The sequence below is a fragment of the Ptychodera flava genome, chromosome 10 (genome assembly GCF_041260155.1).
Source record: "Ptychodera flava strain L36383 chromosome 10, AS_Pfla_20210202, whole genome shotgun sequence".
Lineage (NCBI taxonomy): Eukaryota > Metazoa > Hemichordata > Enteropneusta > Ptychoderidae > Ptychodera > Ptychodera flava.
Genome location: NC_091937.1, coordinates 20,551,393 through 20,568,302, shown reverse-complemented (window position 1 = coordinate 20,568,302; position 16,910 = coordinate 20,551,393). Strand labels below are relative to the sequence as shown.

The 16,910-nt window shown below is 35.1% G+C and overlaps 1 protein-coding gene across 14 annotated transcripts in view; it reads left to right on the top strand.

Annotated features, from left to right (window-relative positions):
- Positions 1-16,910, top strand: part of LOC139142224 (SAM and SH3 domain-containing protein 1-like) — a 133,049-nt gene that overhangs the window by 89,122 nt on the left and 27,017 nt on the right. For 7 of the 14 annotated variants that reach the window (XM_070712090.1, XM_070712092.1, XM_070712093.1 and 4 more), the window contains exons 2-6: positions 5,051-5,191; positions 6,540-6,587; positions 7,423-7,502; positions 16,294-16,316; positions 16,539-16,598. In XM_070712090.1, coding sequence (XP_070568191.1) covers positions 5,051-5,191; positions 6,540-6,587; positions 7,423-7,502; positions 16,294-16,316; positions 16,539-16,598 — 352 coding nt within the window. The remainder of the gene's footprint in view (positions 1-5,050; positions 5,192-6,539; positions 6,588-7,422; positions 7,503-16,293; positions 16,317-16,538; positions 16,599-16,910) is intronic. The other 7 variants (XM_070712096.1, XM_070712095.1, XM_070712104.1 and 4 more) reach the window with 3 other exon arrangements.

Sequence of the window (16,910 nt, the reverse complement as noted above, 5' to 3'; positions counted from 1 at the left end):
ACCAGACAATTGTGTTCTTGTAGTTCAAAAGTAGTACCAGTAATACCCAGACAAACATTGTGCCACTCATGTCAAAATTTGTTGTATCTATGTTTGTATATATACTACGTGGAATGCGAGAACAAACATCGGCATTGTGCTGGATATTTTTAACAAGGTAGGTACAGCACAGTGTAGAAATCTATCACACAAATACAAAAGTACTTTTAGTTTCAAAAAAAAACGTTACATCATGGCAAGTTTTGAATGGACATTCAGTCATTGGCGGGTCAGGCATTATCTGCTGGAGGCAAATTTAAACTTTCCACTATGATTTAACTCTATCAGTTGAATTATGTTACAACTTCTTTTTGAACTCTGAAGTCCAAGTTTCCTCAAATAATTTTATTGCCAATGTGAGGAATTAGTCTGAAGGCAGGTTCCTGGTGTGTGCAGACAACAATAGTATAGCTATCGGTATAGTAAACAATTTAGATTTACAGTTGTACTATTTGTTGTTCTGTGACCGTATTGTTTTACAAGTTACAGTAGACGGAAAAGTCAACAAAACTGATACAGATCTGACTGTTATCTGACATGTCATCATCTTAAACTTCCCTAATACCACACTTCTTCTGCTATTAGATGCTAAATTTAAAAATGCATTATGTTCCCTAACTGCTGTCAATATTTTACAAATTTTGGGTGCAATATACCTGTGAATTATCACAGAGAATTTATTCATAAGACTTTCCAGACGTTTTAGTAATCCAAATATATTAAGTCAATATTGAAAGCCCTTCATATGTATAAATATGCAATAGAGTTTTTACATGCACTAAAAATGCTATACAGAATGCAGCTTCTGTAACATTGACTGTCTCAAGGTGCCCCAAGTGCAGAGTAAATTATTAGACCTGGATTAACCGTTTCAAGTGACCCACTTGACAATTGCCAGAAGAGAATGTGTCTGGTGCTCTGTAGGTGTAGTAGTGGTTGCATAGGCTATCAGAAGTGTTCAGGGTATCGTTCAACACTTGTGCTGTAAAAAGGAAGGAAAACAATTGACATTGCACAAAAACAGTGACACTACTCGGCCCATTTGACATAATTAAGGCTGAATAAGGTTATCCCGAAAATACCACAGACATTACATTCAGACATTGGTGTCTCTCTTCACCCTCTGCTTCACATCAGGCGATACGCTGCGCTAAATGTCCTCATGCATCCTTTTTAGCATTTTCATAATAACCTCAGGTTGTCAAGCACATAATTCTCACTTGATCAAAGTCATCTGTCCATTTACTGGTATATTTAACCACGTACTGGATTTGAGTCAGCAATACATGTAGCTTGTAAGAGGCTTTCCTAGTGACAGTTTAATGTCTTTTTGTAATGTTTCTTCCTGAGCAAAGAGGCCACATAAACACAGACTAAACCGTTTTGTGATGCCTGTGTAGAAAGGGAAACTCATTGACCTTTGACCTCTGATTCATCTGAGGGGTCACTGACATACTGTGTTTGTGTCTAGCACCTACAGTATGATGCACATTGTCTGGTGAGTGACCAAAGTGTTGGCATTCATTAAAAGCTCTGGTCTTTCCATTTGTCCTGTGTCATTTTTGGCAACAGAGTTCTAGTCCAGTTTAGAATTTGTTTGTCAACAGTATACCGGTATGTGGCATATTGTAGACAATATGAGTTGTCTGCAAGGCTACATTATCTCAACATGCTTAGAGGGAAAAAAGGAAACTGTACTTGTTTTGAAATCAAAATGGTAAAATTAATATGAAAAAAGTTCAACTACTTGTCTCCGCAAGAATTTTCAAATTTTGGAAAAGTGATTTACACAATGTGAGAAATACATACAATATATTTGTCAGCCGATGGTTGTATAAATTTTACCAAAGTTTCCAAGTTGTGCAGTAATTTTAACACCAATGGTATTCAATTGGCGTCATAATCTGAGTAAATTATGATTATTTTGAGAATTATCAAAACAAAGAATACTGGTAAATATTGAAACCTAAAAAAAATCAAAGTGATTCTTGTAGAATGCTGATGTACTTATGAAAAAAGTTGACAAGGATTGATGATGTTACAATGTAAATCTGCAAGGAATTTTTCTGAAAAATCATACTAGTATTTGAAAAAATGATTTGTACCATCACATTTTATTCCACATTTTTTAAGAAAAAGATTAGACCTATGAAATAAAAATAATCTGAGAAAATATGCTCACGTATTGGTATTTAGTGCAACAGCTGTGATTCACATATCATGTAAAATTTCATAAATTAATTCTTTTAAATTTAATCTGCGTTAGGAAATGCTTGTTTTGGCATGCTATCAAGGTTGACTCAGAGAGTCTAAGTGAATAAGTTAACAGATCAAATGGTATGATTATGTAATTTGTAATATAAAACTACCATACAGGCTTTAAATTGAGTTATGATCGATTTGCAGCAGAACTGTATTCAAATTAATCTAATCAGAATTTATAGATACGTTGAAAGGTGTTACATTATTATGCACTTTATTTCAGTGATACACTCCAACAAACTCTGTTTGGTCATTCTACCATCAAGCAATTTTCATTCAAAACATGGTAAAATACAAATGATTATAAATTGAAAATATTTTTATCATCATGATTTCAGAGCTTTAAGTACCAGTGACATGTTTTAGATATTGTATATATGGTTTCTCTATGGTAGAGGGAGACTTGATATCAGATAAAATTCTGATTGTTTTTACAGTGCATTCTGTATAAATAATCACTTAGACTGGTTCAATATTGATTTGGTGCCAGCAGATTTCCATTATTGAATACTACCGGGTGGCTTATTTAACAGTTCATATGTTATGCCTAGTGTCAAAATCGCCAATACAGATTGCATGTGTGCCATGTTCAATGTCATTGTTGAAACTCAATTTTATTCTAGGCTAGAATTCATTTGGCAACAATAACATTGCACTATTTTTTTACTCTCTGCATTGTGATTTCAAAGCTAATACTCTGTATTTCTCAAAGGCTACAGCCATTGTCTCTTTAAGGTAGTATGCACCTCAAAAGTGAAAGACTTATTTAAACTTTCTCAGTGAAATTGTCAACCATACTCTCACCAAATTCAAGAATAAAAACAAGGGGTCACAGTACAAAGTTGGTATAGAGAAACATTATGACACTTTTGAAATTGAAAATGGCGCCATCCCTGTGTTAACTCTATGGGGAAAAGTAATACTTTCAATTTTTAAAACACCAAATACGGTAAAAAATCTTCTTACTCCAAGAGCTTTAAAATGAGCCCCCACAAGTGGTAGATCAGAAAAGACTAGGAAAAAGATTGACAGTCTGAATGTCTGTCCCAGAGACGTGTTCTGCTTCATGGTTTGTGCCTTAAGCTGCACTAGTACATGGTCGGTCAGGTCATTTGTCAACTTTATAAGCAAACTAATAAAACTTTTGAGGGAAAACAAGGGGCTAACACCATGTAAATACTCAATGTCAGCAACAACTAATGCTAGAACCATGGATTTTAGGACAGCCCCTTCAACAAGAAACCAAAGTAGCATGTTGACCTTAAGTGACCCCAACCTTCAAAAGGTCACAGGAAGCCAGACATCCAGTATACCGGTACCTGAGATTTGACCTGTGTTTTGTTTCAATCAGGCAGTGTAATTTAACATAGCCAGCTTCAAATTTGGACATTGCCAGCACACCAGGGTGACTTACATTTGTTATTTTAAGGACCAAAGGTCTGGGCAACTTTAAATTGAACTTGCAACATGATCAGACCTACATCATGTCCGACAAATGAAAGCAAATGGCCCACACACACTCTCATTGTTTTGTCAGCTTTTCAAGGGTTATCTCAAAATTTTACACTTGAACGGAAATTTCTAGGGTCTGTTTTCTGCTATCTCAGTGATCAGGTCTCCAGAGCAGTGCTGTATTACAGTCCCTCCCTGATGGAAGGACTGGGGTGGTTGACTTTGCAGATTTTAGTGTCAAACTTAAATGCACTTTTCACTTTGTTTGTCCGGACAAAAGATTACACATTACCGGTACTTTCATCAAATCCAATGATCAATTTTCCTCAGTTTCAGTTTTGAGTTTCATATTGACATGATGTCATCAGCTGACAACTGAATACACAAGTTGGTTTTTATTGAGAAAATGATAAAGATAGATATTTATTTTTGGCTGAGACATTTCTTTCCCTTACCTCGCAGCTTCAAAGTCTGACTGATAAAGAGAATGTTCAAAACAGCGAAATTTTGGATTGACATCAGCGTTGACTTGCAGCACCTTACTTGAAATTTCTCATTTCAGCACAAGTGCCTCAAGGTAGTTGACACCTCAAAAATGAAAGACCTGAACTTTTGCTCAAAATCTTCTCAAGCAAACTTTTTAATCATTCTTTTCCAAAATAAAGTCTAAAAATATTGGTTTATTGTGCAAATTTTGGCACCAGAGAAACAAATTCCCCAATATTTGATAATATTTGAAATTCATAAAGGCTGCTGTCCCTGTGTCATTTGGTTGGGGAGGGGGTGGGGGTGGGGTTTCCTGATTTTCACAAAACTAAGCCGATAGAACTTTATTTACTCCATAAGCTTCAAAATAAGCCCTCACAAGTTGTAGGCCAAAAGAGTAATGTAAAAGTTTTGAGAGTCCAAATATCTGTCCCCAAGGTGCATCCATCTTATTGATGAAGTACAGTAAAGATTAAATCCAGTCAGTCAACTGTATTATCAATATTATTTCAAAAAAGTTGAATTGTAACATTCATCCAATGAGTGCAAAGCAAACTACAGTAACTGCAACACACACTGCATACCAACACAATCTACCAGTGGACTTTCAGTCTTGGCTTGAAAATGATGCAAAGGTACATCCATGGCCACAGGGTAGGTTAGTGGGTTTTATCAGCAAGCCTGCCAGGCACCCGGAAAGTTCGGTAAGTGGCTCCAAACTGATCCTTGAGATCTGCCACAATTAGTAAAATTCCAGGGGGTATGCCGTAACATTATCACTAAATTTCTACCATTTCCACTGTCTCTGCAGGATGGCTCCAAGGGAAACATAGATGACTTGTCCAAAAGATACGCCGAGGAGTTTAAAACCAGCCACAAAGATGTCCTGGATCGTATGGACGAACTCAGAAAGAGAAGAGTATCTCAGGATTATACAGATCGTTCCCCTGTAGTGAGTACAGTAATGATGTAATATCATTATGTGTTTGACTGTGAAAGCCAGATTGGGTATTTCTGAGACCTAGAGTTGTTTTTGTCCATTGATTTTCACATGAATTGTAATATAATCTAGGGTTTACCAGTAGTAGCACACTATGATCAACTGAATGTTATTAGAGCATAAGTTTTCAAAGACGTGTAGTTTCCCTCATCGGATGCAAGGGTGGACTGGACAATTGAACATATGAATTGAGTTTGTTTGGACTTATGAATTTAAAATTTTTTGTAAATTCCTCCAGTGTATGGACATTTTTGTAAAACTGATGATCTAGAGGTATTTCATTTTCAATTGCAAAACTTTACCAACCATTGATAAATTTCAATGAGTTTAATGTTAATTATACTACCTGCCATGTTCATGTAATGCAGGTTGTTTGAAAACCTCAATGTTTGGTCAGTATCTGTATCAAAGTTAAAGTTTATACCACTGAGTTTTCGGCTCAAAAGGAGCATTAAATACAAATCAAAAATAAATATACAAGTAGACAGTAATGAAGACTGTGCAGTACTTTGAGGAAAATAATACCAATTTATTTTAAGTTGCATCATATTGATTTCATAATTATGAAGTAAAATGCCTGGAGTTGCCAGTTATCCTTTAGGCCAGTCAAGGCGCTAATGGAGCAATCTGATATGTCAGTGGAATATAGCAGTAGATATATGGTCTGGTGGATTTACAAGTAGTGCATCCTAGCAAAGATTATTTTTAGAACCAAACCAAAGTGTTATACGCACTGAACCGTTGCTGTCGTAAGCCATTGTCATTTTGATTAATGACACAAATTATTTTGAAGTGAAGATAAGTGAAAAATGTTACCAGTAATGTTGTAAAAGACATGATTTGGTTAATTCTTTGAGTGCCGAAGTTAATTTTTGTCACTTTTAATGAAATATAATGCATACAATTTTTTCAGATCCACAAAATTTTTTTCTGATTTTTCCCCAAATTTTGATCAAAAACTCTATCCGATAAAAATCTCTGTCCATTGGTCTAAAATTATTTTTAAAAATACAGAAAAAATTTACAAACATTGGTAAAATGTCGCATGAAAATTTTGATACAATTAATTACTGTGCTCTCAAAGGGTTAACAACAAAGAAAATCTACATCATCCAAAATGGCATTTAACAACAAAGACCAGCCTCACTTGTTATTTGTTCATCAGTTCAACTTTCAGTTTCGCATTCTGTAGCAACAGCACATGCACCGTAGAAAAGCCACAAATTATCACTTGTACTGTGACCCACACGTTTTGTTGCCTTTATTTTCTTGTTCATTTGTTTGCAATTTCAACTCTCAGATAAGAAGCACCTTCTCAAGTCCGTCTAGTGTCAGGTCATTCCTTCCAGTAAGTTGAACGCTATGCTCAAGCTTTTTCATTCTTTTTGTTTGTTATAGTTTAATTTTTCAATCCAACATAATCACTTTTCTGACATATCTTTTACTACTGTTTCTGGTACATTTTGTGAGTCACCAAAATCGACCATTTTCAAATATTTATGGTCGGTCTCATAAAATCAAAAAGAAATGGTATACTGAGTGACAAAAGTTGAACCTTCCAAACTGCAACTGCAAATGCAAAATAATGTGAAAATTTTACATATAGGCAATGGTAGAAATGGAAATCCTAGAGGAAAGAAAATATATTATAAGTGTTTGTAGGTCAATTTTCATGTACAGTTATCAGCTAAGAAATTGTGTATACATGTGTGTGTGTGTCATTTCTTTACTACCGCATGTCTGTCAAATTTTGCATGAAATATAACCTTTGCAGCCTGGCATGTTGACATTGGCAGAGTTGGTTAATGATCAACGTAATATGTATATTTATTGCCATTCTGTTTTGTGCTTGTTATAAAAAAATATCAAAATAAACTCCAGCATGAATTGTGTTACGAGAACTGTTTTGTTAGATAAGAGCAAAATTATTGAATGTTTTGACACTAAATACATGTATGCACTTTCGTTCATCATGTTATTAAATTCTAAAATATGCTAATTTGACAATGAAATTTATGATGAGTCCTTTAATGACATTTGTGAAATATTGGATCATAAAACACAATGTTAATCATTAACTATTTCTAAGAGCCATATCCTCATCACTGTTGTGTATACTTCTATGCCGGAAAATGTTGCCCTTCCGAGTAAATTTCAAGTTTTTCTCGTCTCAATCTTCGCAGGAAGAAACCTACAATGCTGACCAGTTTACGGAACCGTTGATATCGTCCCCAGAGTCTGTCAGAAGCCAAACCGCAAACAGGTCAGTCAAATTTGCCTGAATCTACCTACAGAATTTCTATGTCTCTGTTGATATGATGAAGATTCAGAATTTTACTAGTAATATGAAGTGTCCTTTTTACGACTGCATGTAACGATGAGTTTTAATTTGTATCATATATTGCCAGCCGTCTACAGCCATTGGAGCCAATCGTTCTTTTGGTCAAATATGACAGTAATTCAAGTCTAGGCTTTTATAGATGTGACATGGGACTGATCTCGCTTACAAAACATAAAAACATCTTCGGATTGGCTTTTAACACTGCTTTAGGATCACATTTTATATATTCTGGGGACAAATGGAACAGGCAAAGGTATTTATATCTAAATAAACAGATAATTTCAAGTAATTAAACCTCGTCAAGGCAATAGAAAGTGATTACAGACACCTAATAAATAATTTGAATAGAATGTTGTAAAACAATATTTGAAAGTTGTGTGCTTCAGCTGTACTGTGGTAGCTGTAAGAATTGGCAGAGTAGGTAAAGTTGGTGGGATGTTTTTGCCTGGTTGTCACATAAAAACAGAGATAATCGTATTTATAAATCAAAAAAGATAGGTTGTTTGTGAAATTCAGAGTTTTAATGCTGTGGACATACATTTACTTGGTTGATATTTGATCTGAAAGAGTGCAGTGTAAACTTGGTTTCAAGATAGGTATAGCTTCCAGTTTCGAAAATTTGGTGTTGAAAATTTTATGAGAGCTGTTGCCACCTGAGGTTACTGTTAATTCTATGAAGATAAAATGTGTCTCTTGAGACTCCTACCAATTCTGGTAAAAAGCCATTCTGAGCATTCCAACCAAAGGATCGTAATTTGTCCCTAAAGTTCTCATTTAATCGCTCTCATGAATTTTAATCAGATTATCTCCAGGTCATTATTTTCCAAGTAATTGCGGCATCGCAGCAGAGGACTACATCATACGCAAGTGTTTCCAATGAATTTGGATCTTCCTTTGCTATCATCACTGGTATTTCCAGTCATTTTATGTCATTCTCCTCATTTGTGGTTTCATGTTCATGACTTCAGTCGGGGCCATGCATTTTTTCTGAATGGGCAAATTGAGTACTCTTTGGTCCCAATCATCTACCGGCAATGTTGTCTTCTTATGGTCAAGTCTGAACGAGGAAGATGTCTTTTTCAGGACACCCTGATATTCCAAAACCATCATTTCAATTTTCATGGTCTTTGACCTGATTTGGGAAAATGTTGGGTCTGACCCAATATTGGGTCATCTTTGAAATGTCAGAATTTGCACTGGCTGCTGCAATCATGTTTAAGGACACAAGACAAAGACATGATGGACGTGTGGACACATCTGTGGATAAAGAGGTGCATGAATGTATTAGAATGTGTATGTTTACTTGCATTTGGATGTGTTTATACTGCCATCCATTGGGATTCTAAGGTTCACTCTTTTCAATATGCAGAGTTTCTCTGCAGCATTGGTAGTGAGAATAAGGAATTATTCAGGGTTGTTATGCTGTCCTAGAGGATAATCAAGTTTTTCACTCTCAATGTGTGTCATATTATGAGAACATTTTATGAAGAAGACGCATCACTAGTTGGAAATACTTTTACAAGTCAAGTGTGCATTTTTATGGAGAATTTGCTGATCACAACAGGCTAATTTAGGTGAAAAAAAGATTAGTTTCATTTTACTGTACCAACCATACGTGGTTGTTCTGAACCATCTGCAATCTTAACGCTACACCGACTTGCAGTCACGGTTTGATTATTTGAATTCCCGGAGTGAAACAGATGACTTTCATGGTCTAGGGATTGTTATTGATTAGCGTTGGATTGGGTTTTTAACCGGAACAAAACAGGCTCCTGTCTACAAAACATACCCTCTCAACTCTGTTTCAGCTCTGCAAAACGTCATACTGAATACGATACTCATCATACCCTCTTCAAACAATGCTTTTGATTGGATGACACATGTCCATTAACTCTATTTCTTGCCAAACTAACCAATGAGAATTATTCTGTAGGCTGTGACACATTCCCAACACTTATGCTGTAGCTCCTTTTGTGAGCAAAGTTGCTGTTCCTTGAAAACTTTGCCGGAAATGTTATAAACAGTGTAATTATCATGAAAGCATTGATCAAACTGGTAGTACGTCAGGTTGTATGTGGTCTATTGCAATACATGCTGTCAACCTGAAGGCCCCTGTTTTGCCACTTTCAGCTTTATGGGTGACTGTTTACAAATTCAAACATTTCTGCAATTACAGAGGTGCCCAACAGTTCATGTTATTTTAGAATAGCAATGATATTGGTAATGGCTCCTTCCAGACTCTGATCCAGACAAACTGAACCATCGAGATGATTTGACTGATAGTTTGCATTGCTTCCAGCATTCCGGGATCCTTAGCCAGGACATTAGGGAATAGAATGGAGACAGTTGGAAGAATGCCGGTGATGTTCTTGCATCAGAAATTGAAAAATTTGCCCTCTAGTGCCAATTGACTGGTTCCAACTCGTTTCATATATTTAAAGATGTGTTTAACTTTCTTGCCATGTAAGTTAAAGTCATCAGTTTTCTAGATTTTTGGAATAGGAATTCCGTGCTGTGAAATTCTTCAAATGAAAGACTTGGTTCAGCAAACTTTTACTGGAAAAAAGAAATACTGCAACAGATTGTTACATTGACAATTGTCTTAATTATGCATAAAATGTGAAAAATATTGAGATAAATAAAAAAATTTAGTTGTTAATTGGAAATATTTTGTCCCTAGTTTGCATCACTTATGCATGTAGGTACAATAAGTACATCATAAATTGGAATTCTTACAGTTATAATGGCATGCAGCATTTATATGCTTCTTAAAGGGACAGGTACATGTTTTAAACTCTTCCTATATCACTCAGTCCTATTGTTTTCAATCTTCTGTTAAAAACAATAGGGCTGTATAGTACTACAGTCTGGACATTGGGTCAATTTGTCACAGCTTGGAAAAATTTCATCAAATCACAAAGCTGTTTTCTGTTTAATTGGAGTGAATTCAAACCAGTGACGTGTTGTGGCTAAAACAAAAGGAGTGTCAAAATGGTGTGTTTTCATGTCCAAGTCTAAGATCTGAAATGAGACAGATTGACCCCTGAAAGAAGCACATCGTTGAACAGAGCGATTCACATATTAACATGAATGATGAGGTCGGTGTACTTGCAGACACAAGGTGTATGTCTCCCTGACAGAGATAATTCGACAACTTCAGAGTGTTAGTGAAGTGAGAAAAGCAGTCTAGTATCGGCTCAGCTCCAACCATTGAGTCCAACAGCAAGAACGGAGACAGGAAACCTTCAGGGATGGAATTTTCCATTCCCTGGATAGTGTCTGTCTGCTCTCTATCGTTCCCTTGGTGTCTTCTTTCAGCAATCCTTCATATTTTATTTACATTTCAGAAATCAATTACCATCTGTAGCCGTAATTTCCTCAACATGCTCTCAAATTTGGTTCGTTTTTCGGTCCATCTGGTTTAAATTGACCTGTGAATTGCTCCACAAACTAAGCTAAAAGAATGTAAAGAAAATTCCCAGCAAAATGAGAGAAATTTTAAATTACAATATTTTGATTTGCGGTCATTTAATTTGATGCATTGTCAGTGTTTGTAAGCATGATTACAATAACTAGTCTAGACTGTGTCCTTGGCAATATGGACTCTAAAAATAACTTGAAATGACATTTTCAGGCTGATCGACTCAACATCCCTTTTCAAATGTTTATCTTTCTGTACATCTGTCACCTGCCACTGATTAATAATCAAATGTATTAATGTACTGTGTAAGTCTGTTTGTAATTTCACATACATATGCATCTGCAGCAAGTGCTTTTCTTCTAGATTTTAATTGAATTCAGTCATTTTTCCCATTTTTGGTAAAAATCTCTGAAGAAACTGCTCGTCCCATTGCTTTGAAAGTTGGTATGCATGATCCTAGGGTTGCCTCTGTTAGATTTGTTTAAGTTGTGGTGAAATTTTATATTTGTATTTTTGGGGCAATTTTAAACATTTTTTGTCAAAAAAAATCATTTTCTCCCAAAGTTCTTGTTTGATTGCGTTGAAACTTAATAATATTCTTGATCCTGGGGTTGACTTCTGTCGGATTTGTTAAAATTGTGGTGAAACTTTCGTATTTGTATTTTTGGGATAATTTTTAACATTTGGTCCAAAAAAAGCATTTCTTTCAATTTGCTATTCTTATTGCTTTGAAACTTGGTATGCATGTACCAGTACCCAGAGGTAACCTTCGTTGAATGTCTTCAAATTGTGATGAAATTTTCATACTGTTTACTCTTAAATTTCTCAAGTAATCTAACTTGACAGTTTCTTTTGTAATGTATGATTGTAGAAACCATACAGAAAATACTTGCATTGCGACACGCATGGTGTGGTATAACAGTTAACAGCGGATTGCTATTTGTTTCTGATAAACATTTTAAAATGATTGCTCAAGTAGTCAACACCCAAGGTCCCTTTAATTACATGCCATGGGAACCAACTTGGCAGAGTTTCAACACGTAATTTGCATAACGATAGCAAGGAAGTCACTGTGGGAAAGTAATTAACAATAGTTAAACAGCCTAATCGGCATGACTAATTATGCTAATTGAAAGGGTCCCAACGGCCTGACCCTAGAATGAGTCTATAGCCATTGAAGTTATTTACAGCATTTTATCAATGGGTAGAACAATTTGAGTGCTTTGTCCCCAATAGCAAGGATCTGTGTTGTACACATGTAACTGAATTTAACAGAAATGCCAATGATTGTGCCCCTAAGCTATGTGCCTAACAGTAACACTCTCACCTTGCAAGTCAATAAGACGTCTCACAGAAAGGGGTTAATAAAAACACTGCTCAAGTGCAAATGAAAAGAGAAATACCAATCCAGTTTTCACAATGATAACCAGAAAATAAGGTTAAAAATCGGATAAAAACCAAATTGCCCCATTCTTGTGATCTTTATTCTATTTTTTATACAGATTTTCCAGTTTTACTCTTGCAAATTCAATTGGTTTTCTTCACCTTCCAAGTCAGTCACATGTCTAACTCATCTCTTTTCAAGATAAAGGCAATTACTTATGGTAAAGTGTGTGCTTACAAGGACATAATGTAATGGAAGGCCATCTTCAACAGTTGAATTAGTTTACCAAGCTCATGTCTGTTGTTTCTGAATGTTCGACACATGATATTTTGATGATATTTGCAAATGTGAGTATGTTTGACATTGATATTCAAAGTTATAGTGACAGGAAATGATCTAAGTGGAATTTATCAATCAAAGAGAGTCACACTGCTTCTATCAACCTCATCACTCACAGAAATGATTCCATTGTAGAAAAGCATATCAGGAATTGTAAGTTATGGATTCAGCATTTCATGGATTGCTGTGTTTCATTATCCAGTGCAATCAATGCACACTTCTTTTCAGCTGTCAGTAACTTTGAATTATGACAGGCTCTTTCCACAATTTTTTTCACCATACATCATGAATGATGTTCAGTGAATTTTTTTTTTCCACTTTCTTGACAATTTTAATCATTCTGGTAACTCATTTGCATAAGCCAATAAGAATCATTTTCTCAACCAAGAATTGAAGAAATGGTGTAATTTGCTTTCCAGACATGTAAACAAGGTTTAACACTGAAAACCATATAATGGTAACAATGCAGTAAAATTGTCAATACTAAAATCATGTTGAGGAAACCTATCGCTATGGTATTGTTTATAATATTTAAACCAGCAACAATTTTTTTCAGGAAAGAAATAGTTAACTATAGGATGTTTCAAATTTTTTGAAAATATTACAAATTTTTGTAAAAATATTTCAAAACTTTTGAAGCAATACTGATAAATGTTTATCTTAGCTTAGTTTGCATTTATTTAAGTACACTGGTACACTTAAAAATGTTTTGTCCTTCAACTTTTAATCGTGAACCCAAATATTACCTAGTAGTATTTGATCTGGGCCAGCTTTCTGCATTTACAGTTAGTTTAGGGGAACAAAAACCTGAAACAAAAGACGTTATGTAAGTGGTGATTGTATTTGTAAACAAAAGAGCCTTTTGTCATTTGGTAACACTTAAGTAATGATTTGTCTTGTCAAAGGGAAAGTAAATTTAGAATTAAACCGGTACAATTCAATTTTGGCGGGAAGCATTTCCCTCCAACGGCATGAATAGAGCAGTCATGAATGGGCTGACCCTGACGGGACGTCCTCTATGAATATTCATGAGATAAAAGTAGTGTTGTAGGAATGTGGAACGTGTGTGAGTGTGTTCGTTTAGAGGTGAAGGTGACGCACCATGTGAACAGCAAACCGCAAGTGGACCGTACACTTTTACTGAATTTTGGCTTTTCTGAGACAGGACATCTTGTGAAGACTGTCAGAATGGTGTAACAAACACGGTTAGTTCAAGTTTAGTTTGGTTCTTTTCATGGCGACTGGTCGGTATGTGAAAGGTACAGCTGCATTTGTTTGTAAACAATGACTCAGTGTTATGTGTGTGTCTACCGGCTTTTGAATACCTATGGTTTCTCGATGGGATCCACACCCAGATAGTAACATTGCAACGGTTATTGTCTGCAAATTGTTTCCTTTTGTATTTTACCAGATCTCAACACTCTGACTTGTATCTGTTTCCCTAGCTTTGATACAATTTTAGTTTGTCAGGAGTAATCACAATTGGCAAAAGTCTCACCAAAATATAATACCTATGCAGAGATCAGGTAACCAATATCAGATCAGGTAACCAATATCCAATATGTCCACTCAAAAATCATATCCCCGTTCACTATGTCTGCAGTAATTCTGTCCTAAAGAGAATTATATCATTCTGTATTCCTGAGTTCAAAGCTTTACCAACATTCAGCCTTGATGCTGATTTGAAAATCTGAGCATAGTTGAAATCTTGCCAAAAGTTTCCCCGGACCTTATATACTAAATGTTTGTTTACATTCTGTACATAGAGGTGACCAAGGTTGTCTCTAGTGAAATATAGACCGGTCAACATTGTAAACTTAACTTTAAACTGCAGGGCAAGAAATTATTTCTCAGATTTTTGTCTTTTAAATCAGTGATCATACTCAATCATGTCAAAATAAAAGCATGTGATGTTGACTTCCTGTTTGACCAAGTGATTGTCGATTCTTGACTGTGTTTAGCTAGTGTCGTCACAGTTTGAAAGATTACGAAGTTTCCTGTGTTTTCAAAAACTTCCCCAGGGTAAATGTGCGAAGCACCTCTTTCCACACATCCTGATATTCTGGGTTTTGTATCTCTGCACATTTCTGTTTCTCATCTCGTTGGCTATCACCATCTGTAGATAGCATACGGACGGTAAATCACATTTTTGACCTTTGTATCGGACAGGAATAGCTTTTTGTACGGTACATAACAAGGGATTAACGGGCTCACATTTCAAAGCAATTTGGTTCACCATTTAATAATCATTAATAAAAAAATAAATATTTTGAAAATTGTCAATCAACTTTACCTAAATGTAGGCAAATTTGTTAAAATTTTAAGTCATGTGTGTTCCACATTGATCTTGAATTTAATAAAATTTTAATTAACACTGATGATCTGTTTTAAGAGACTTTGCATAACGTATGAACATTTTAGGCTCAATTTTGGCTCAGAGCCAACTGATGACAGTTTGAAAAGGTCAAGTGTACCGGTATGTCATGTACCGGTATGTGGCCTTTTCAAGTCAAGTTCAAGTTTATACTTGTCTCTATATTCTTTCAGAATATTCCAGCTATGTCTATAACATCTCTTATATGTATTGTCTGACCTCTGACCTCCATAGCTGGATATTAGAATTGTTTTTGCCTAGACTTCATTAAATAGTTGTGATCGTTGTTATACTATCCATTACTTTTGTTGTTTTGAAACAACATTTCTAGTTCTACCCTTAAAATCATATCCAATTGCCCAGAGTACAACTTATCAACACTGCCTATAATATGTGTTTTATGTCCAATATTATTGTTTGACCATTGACTTTCAGTCTAGACCGGAGTAGAATTCACTTATCAACAAAATATCAACCTTGCAAACATGAAGTATGTGCTAACTGCAATGTAACTTTTTTGCAACATATTTTGACTAGAAGGAGAAGAAAAAGTATATGTTTTGTATTTTAATTAAAAATACTGTAATACACCCACGAAAAAATGTTTTATACAGTTCTATGGAATTATGTATTTCTGGTGAATTCAATAGAAAAGTGGCTTTATGTCCATAGACTTCTGTGGACTTTTGGCTATTTTTCTATCGAATTCTATAGAAAAATATGATTCATAGAACTTAATAAAGCATTTTTCATAAGGGTATTATCAAAATACCAGTTCTTGTCCATTCAATATGCCAACATGGATGCTTTTAACACTATGAGTGCCAAAGCCTATTTTCGTCATCTTTATAGAATATAATCGTGTCAATTATTTTCATATTTTTCTGAAAAATGTTGATTGAAAACTGAAGCCAATGAAAAGTGATGTACGGTACATTTGGTCTAAAACTATTTAAAAAATCACAGAAAAAAACCATAAAAATTGGTATTTTTTTTGTGAGAAACACTGAAAGGGTTAAGCTGGCAACAGATTGCAGTTACAAATTGTTTGACTCCTATTACAGGTCTGTGAGTGTTTAGATATGCAGTACTTACCATGTCAAGGGCAGACATAGTCAATAGCAATGTCAATGTCAACTGTTTCAATAAGATAAAATCTAACCACATGTACATATTTCTCCTTTTTCCCACACAGGAGCAAAACTCAGAAAACCGATGGTATGTAGAAATATTATTTCAATTTTCATCTTTTATTTCTTCTATGCATCTAACTTGTTTCTTTTTTTAAAAAAATTAAATCAAAAACCTTCATCATCCAATGTACTATTTCACTGTTCTCTTTTTATGTTTTCATCTTTTATTGTGTTTATTTTTTCAAGTTATCTTTTCACTTTTTTTTTAAATCTTAATCTGTCTTTCCTATCTCACAATTCCTTACAGCATATTATGTCAGTGTTGGTTGTTTGCCAGGCTTTACAACTTGGTGCAGTTCCTCCCAAGGTTTGGATATGAAATATCTTTCATGTCAGAGCAAAAGAAAAAAATATTCCCTCCTCGGCAACCTGAAACCACCCTCCTGTCTCCCTCAGTTTTAACGCCATAACCCAAAAACTTACATTCCCTGTGCAGTCTCCCACAAATCCTTAAAATCGCATTCGCTACTTTTGGAAAACTAAATCTAACCAGGCCGAGTGCAGCAGTTGCCAACGTAGTGAGTTTTAATAATTTAAGAGCCATAGTTGAGCTGGTTGTGTCCGCTGCATGCGAAACTTAACTTTTGTCCTGTTTGTAGATTTTGGAATACAGAGACAA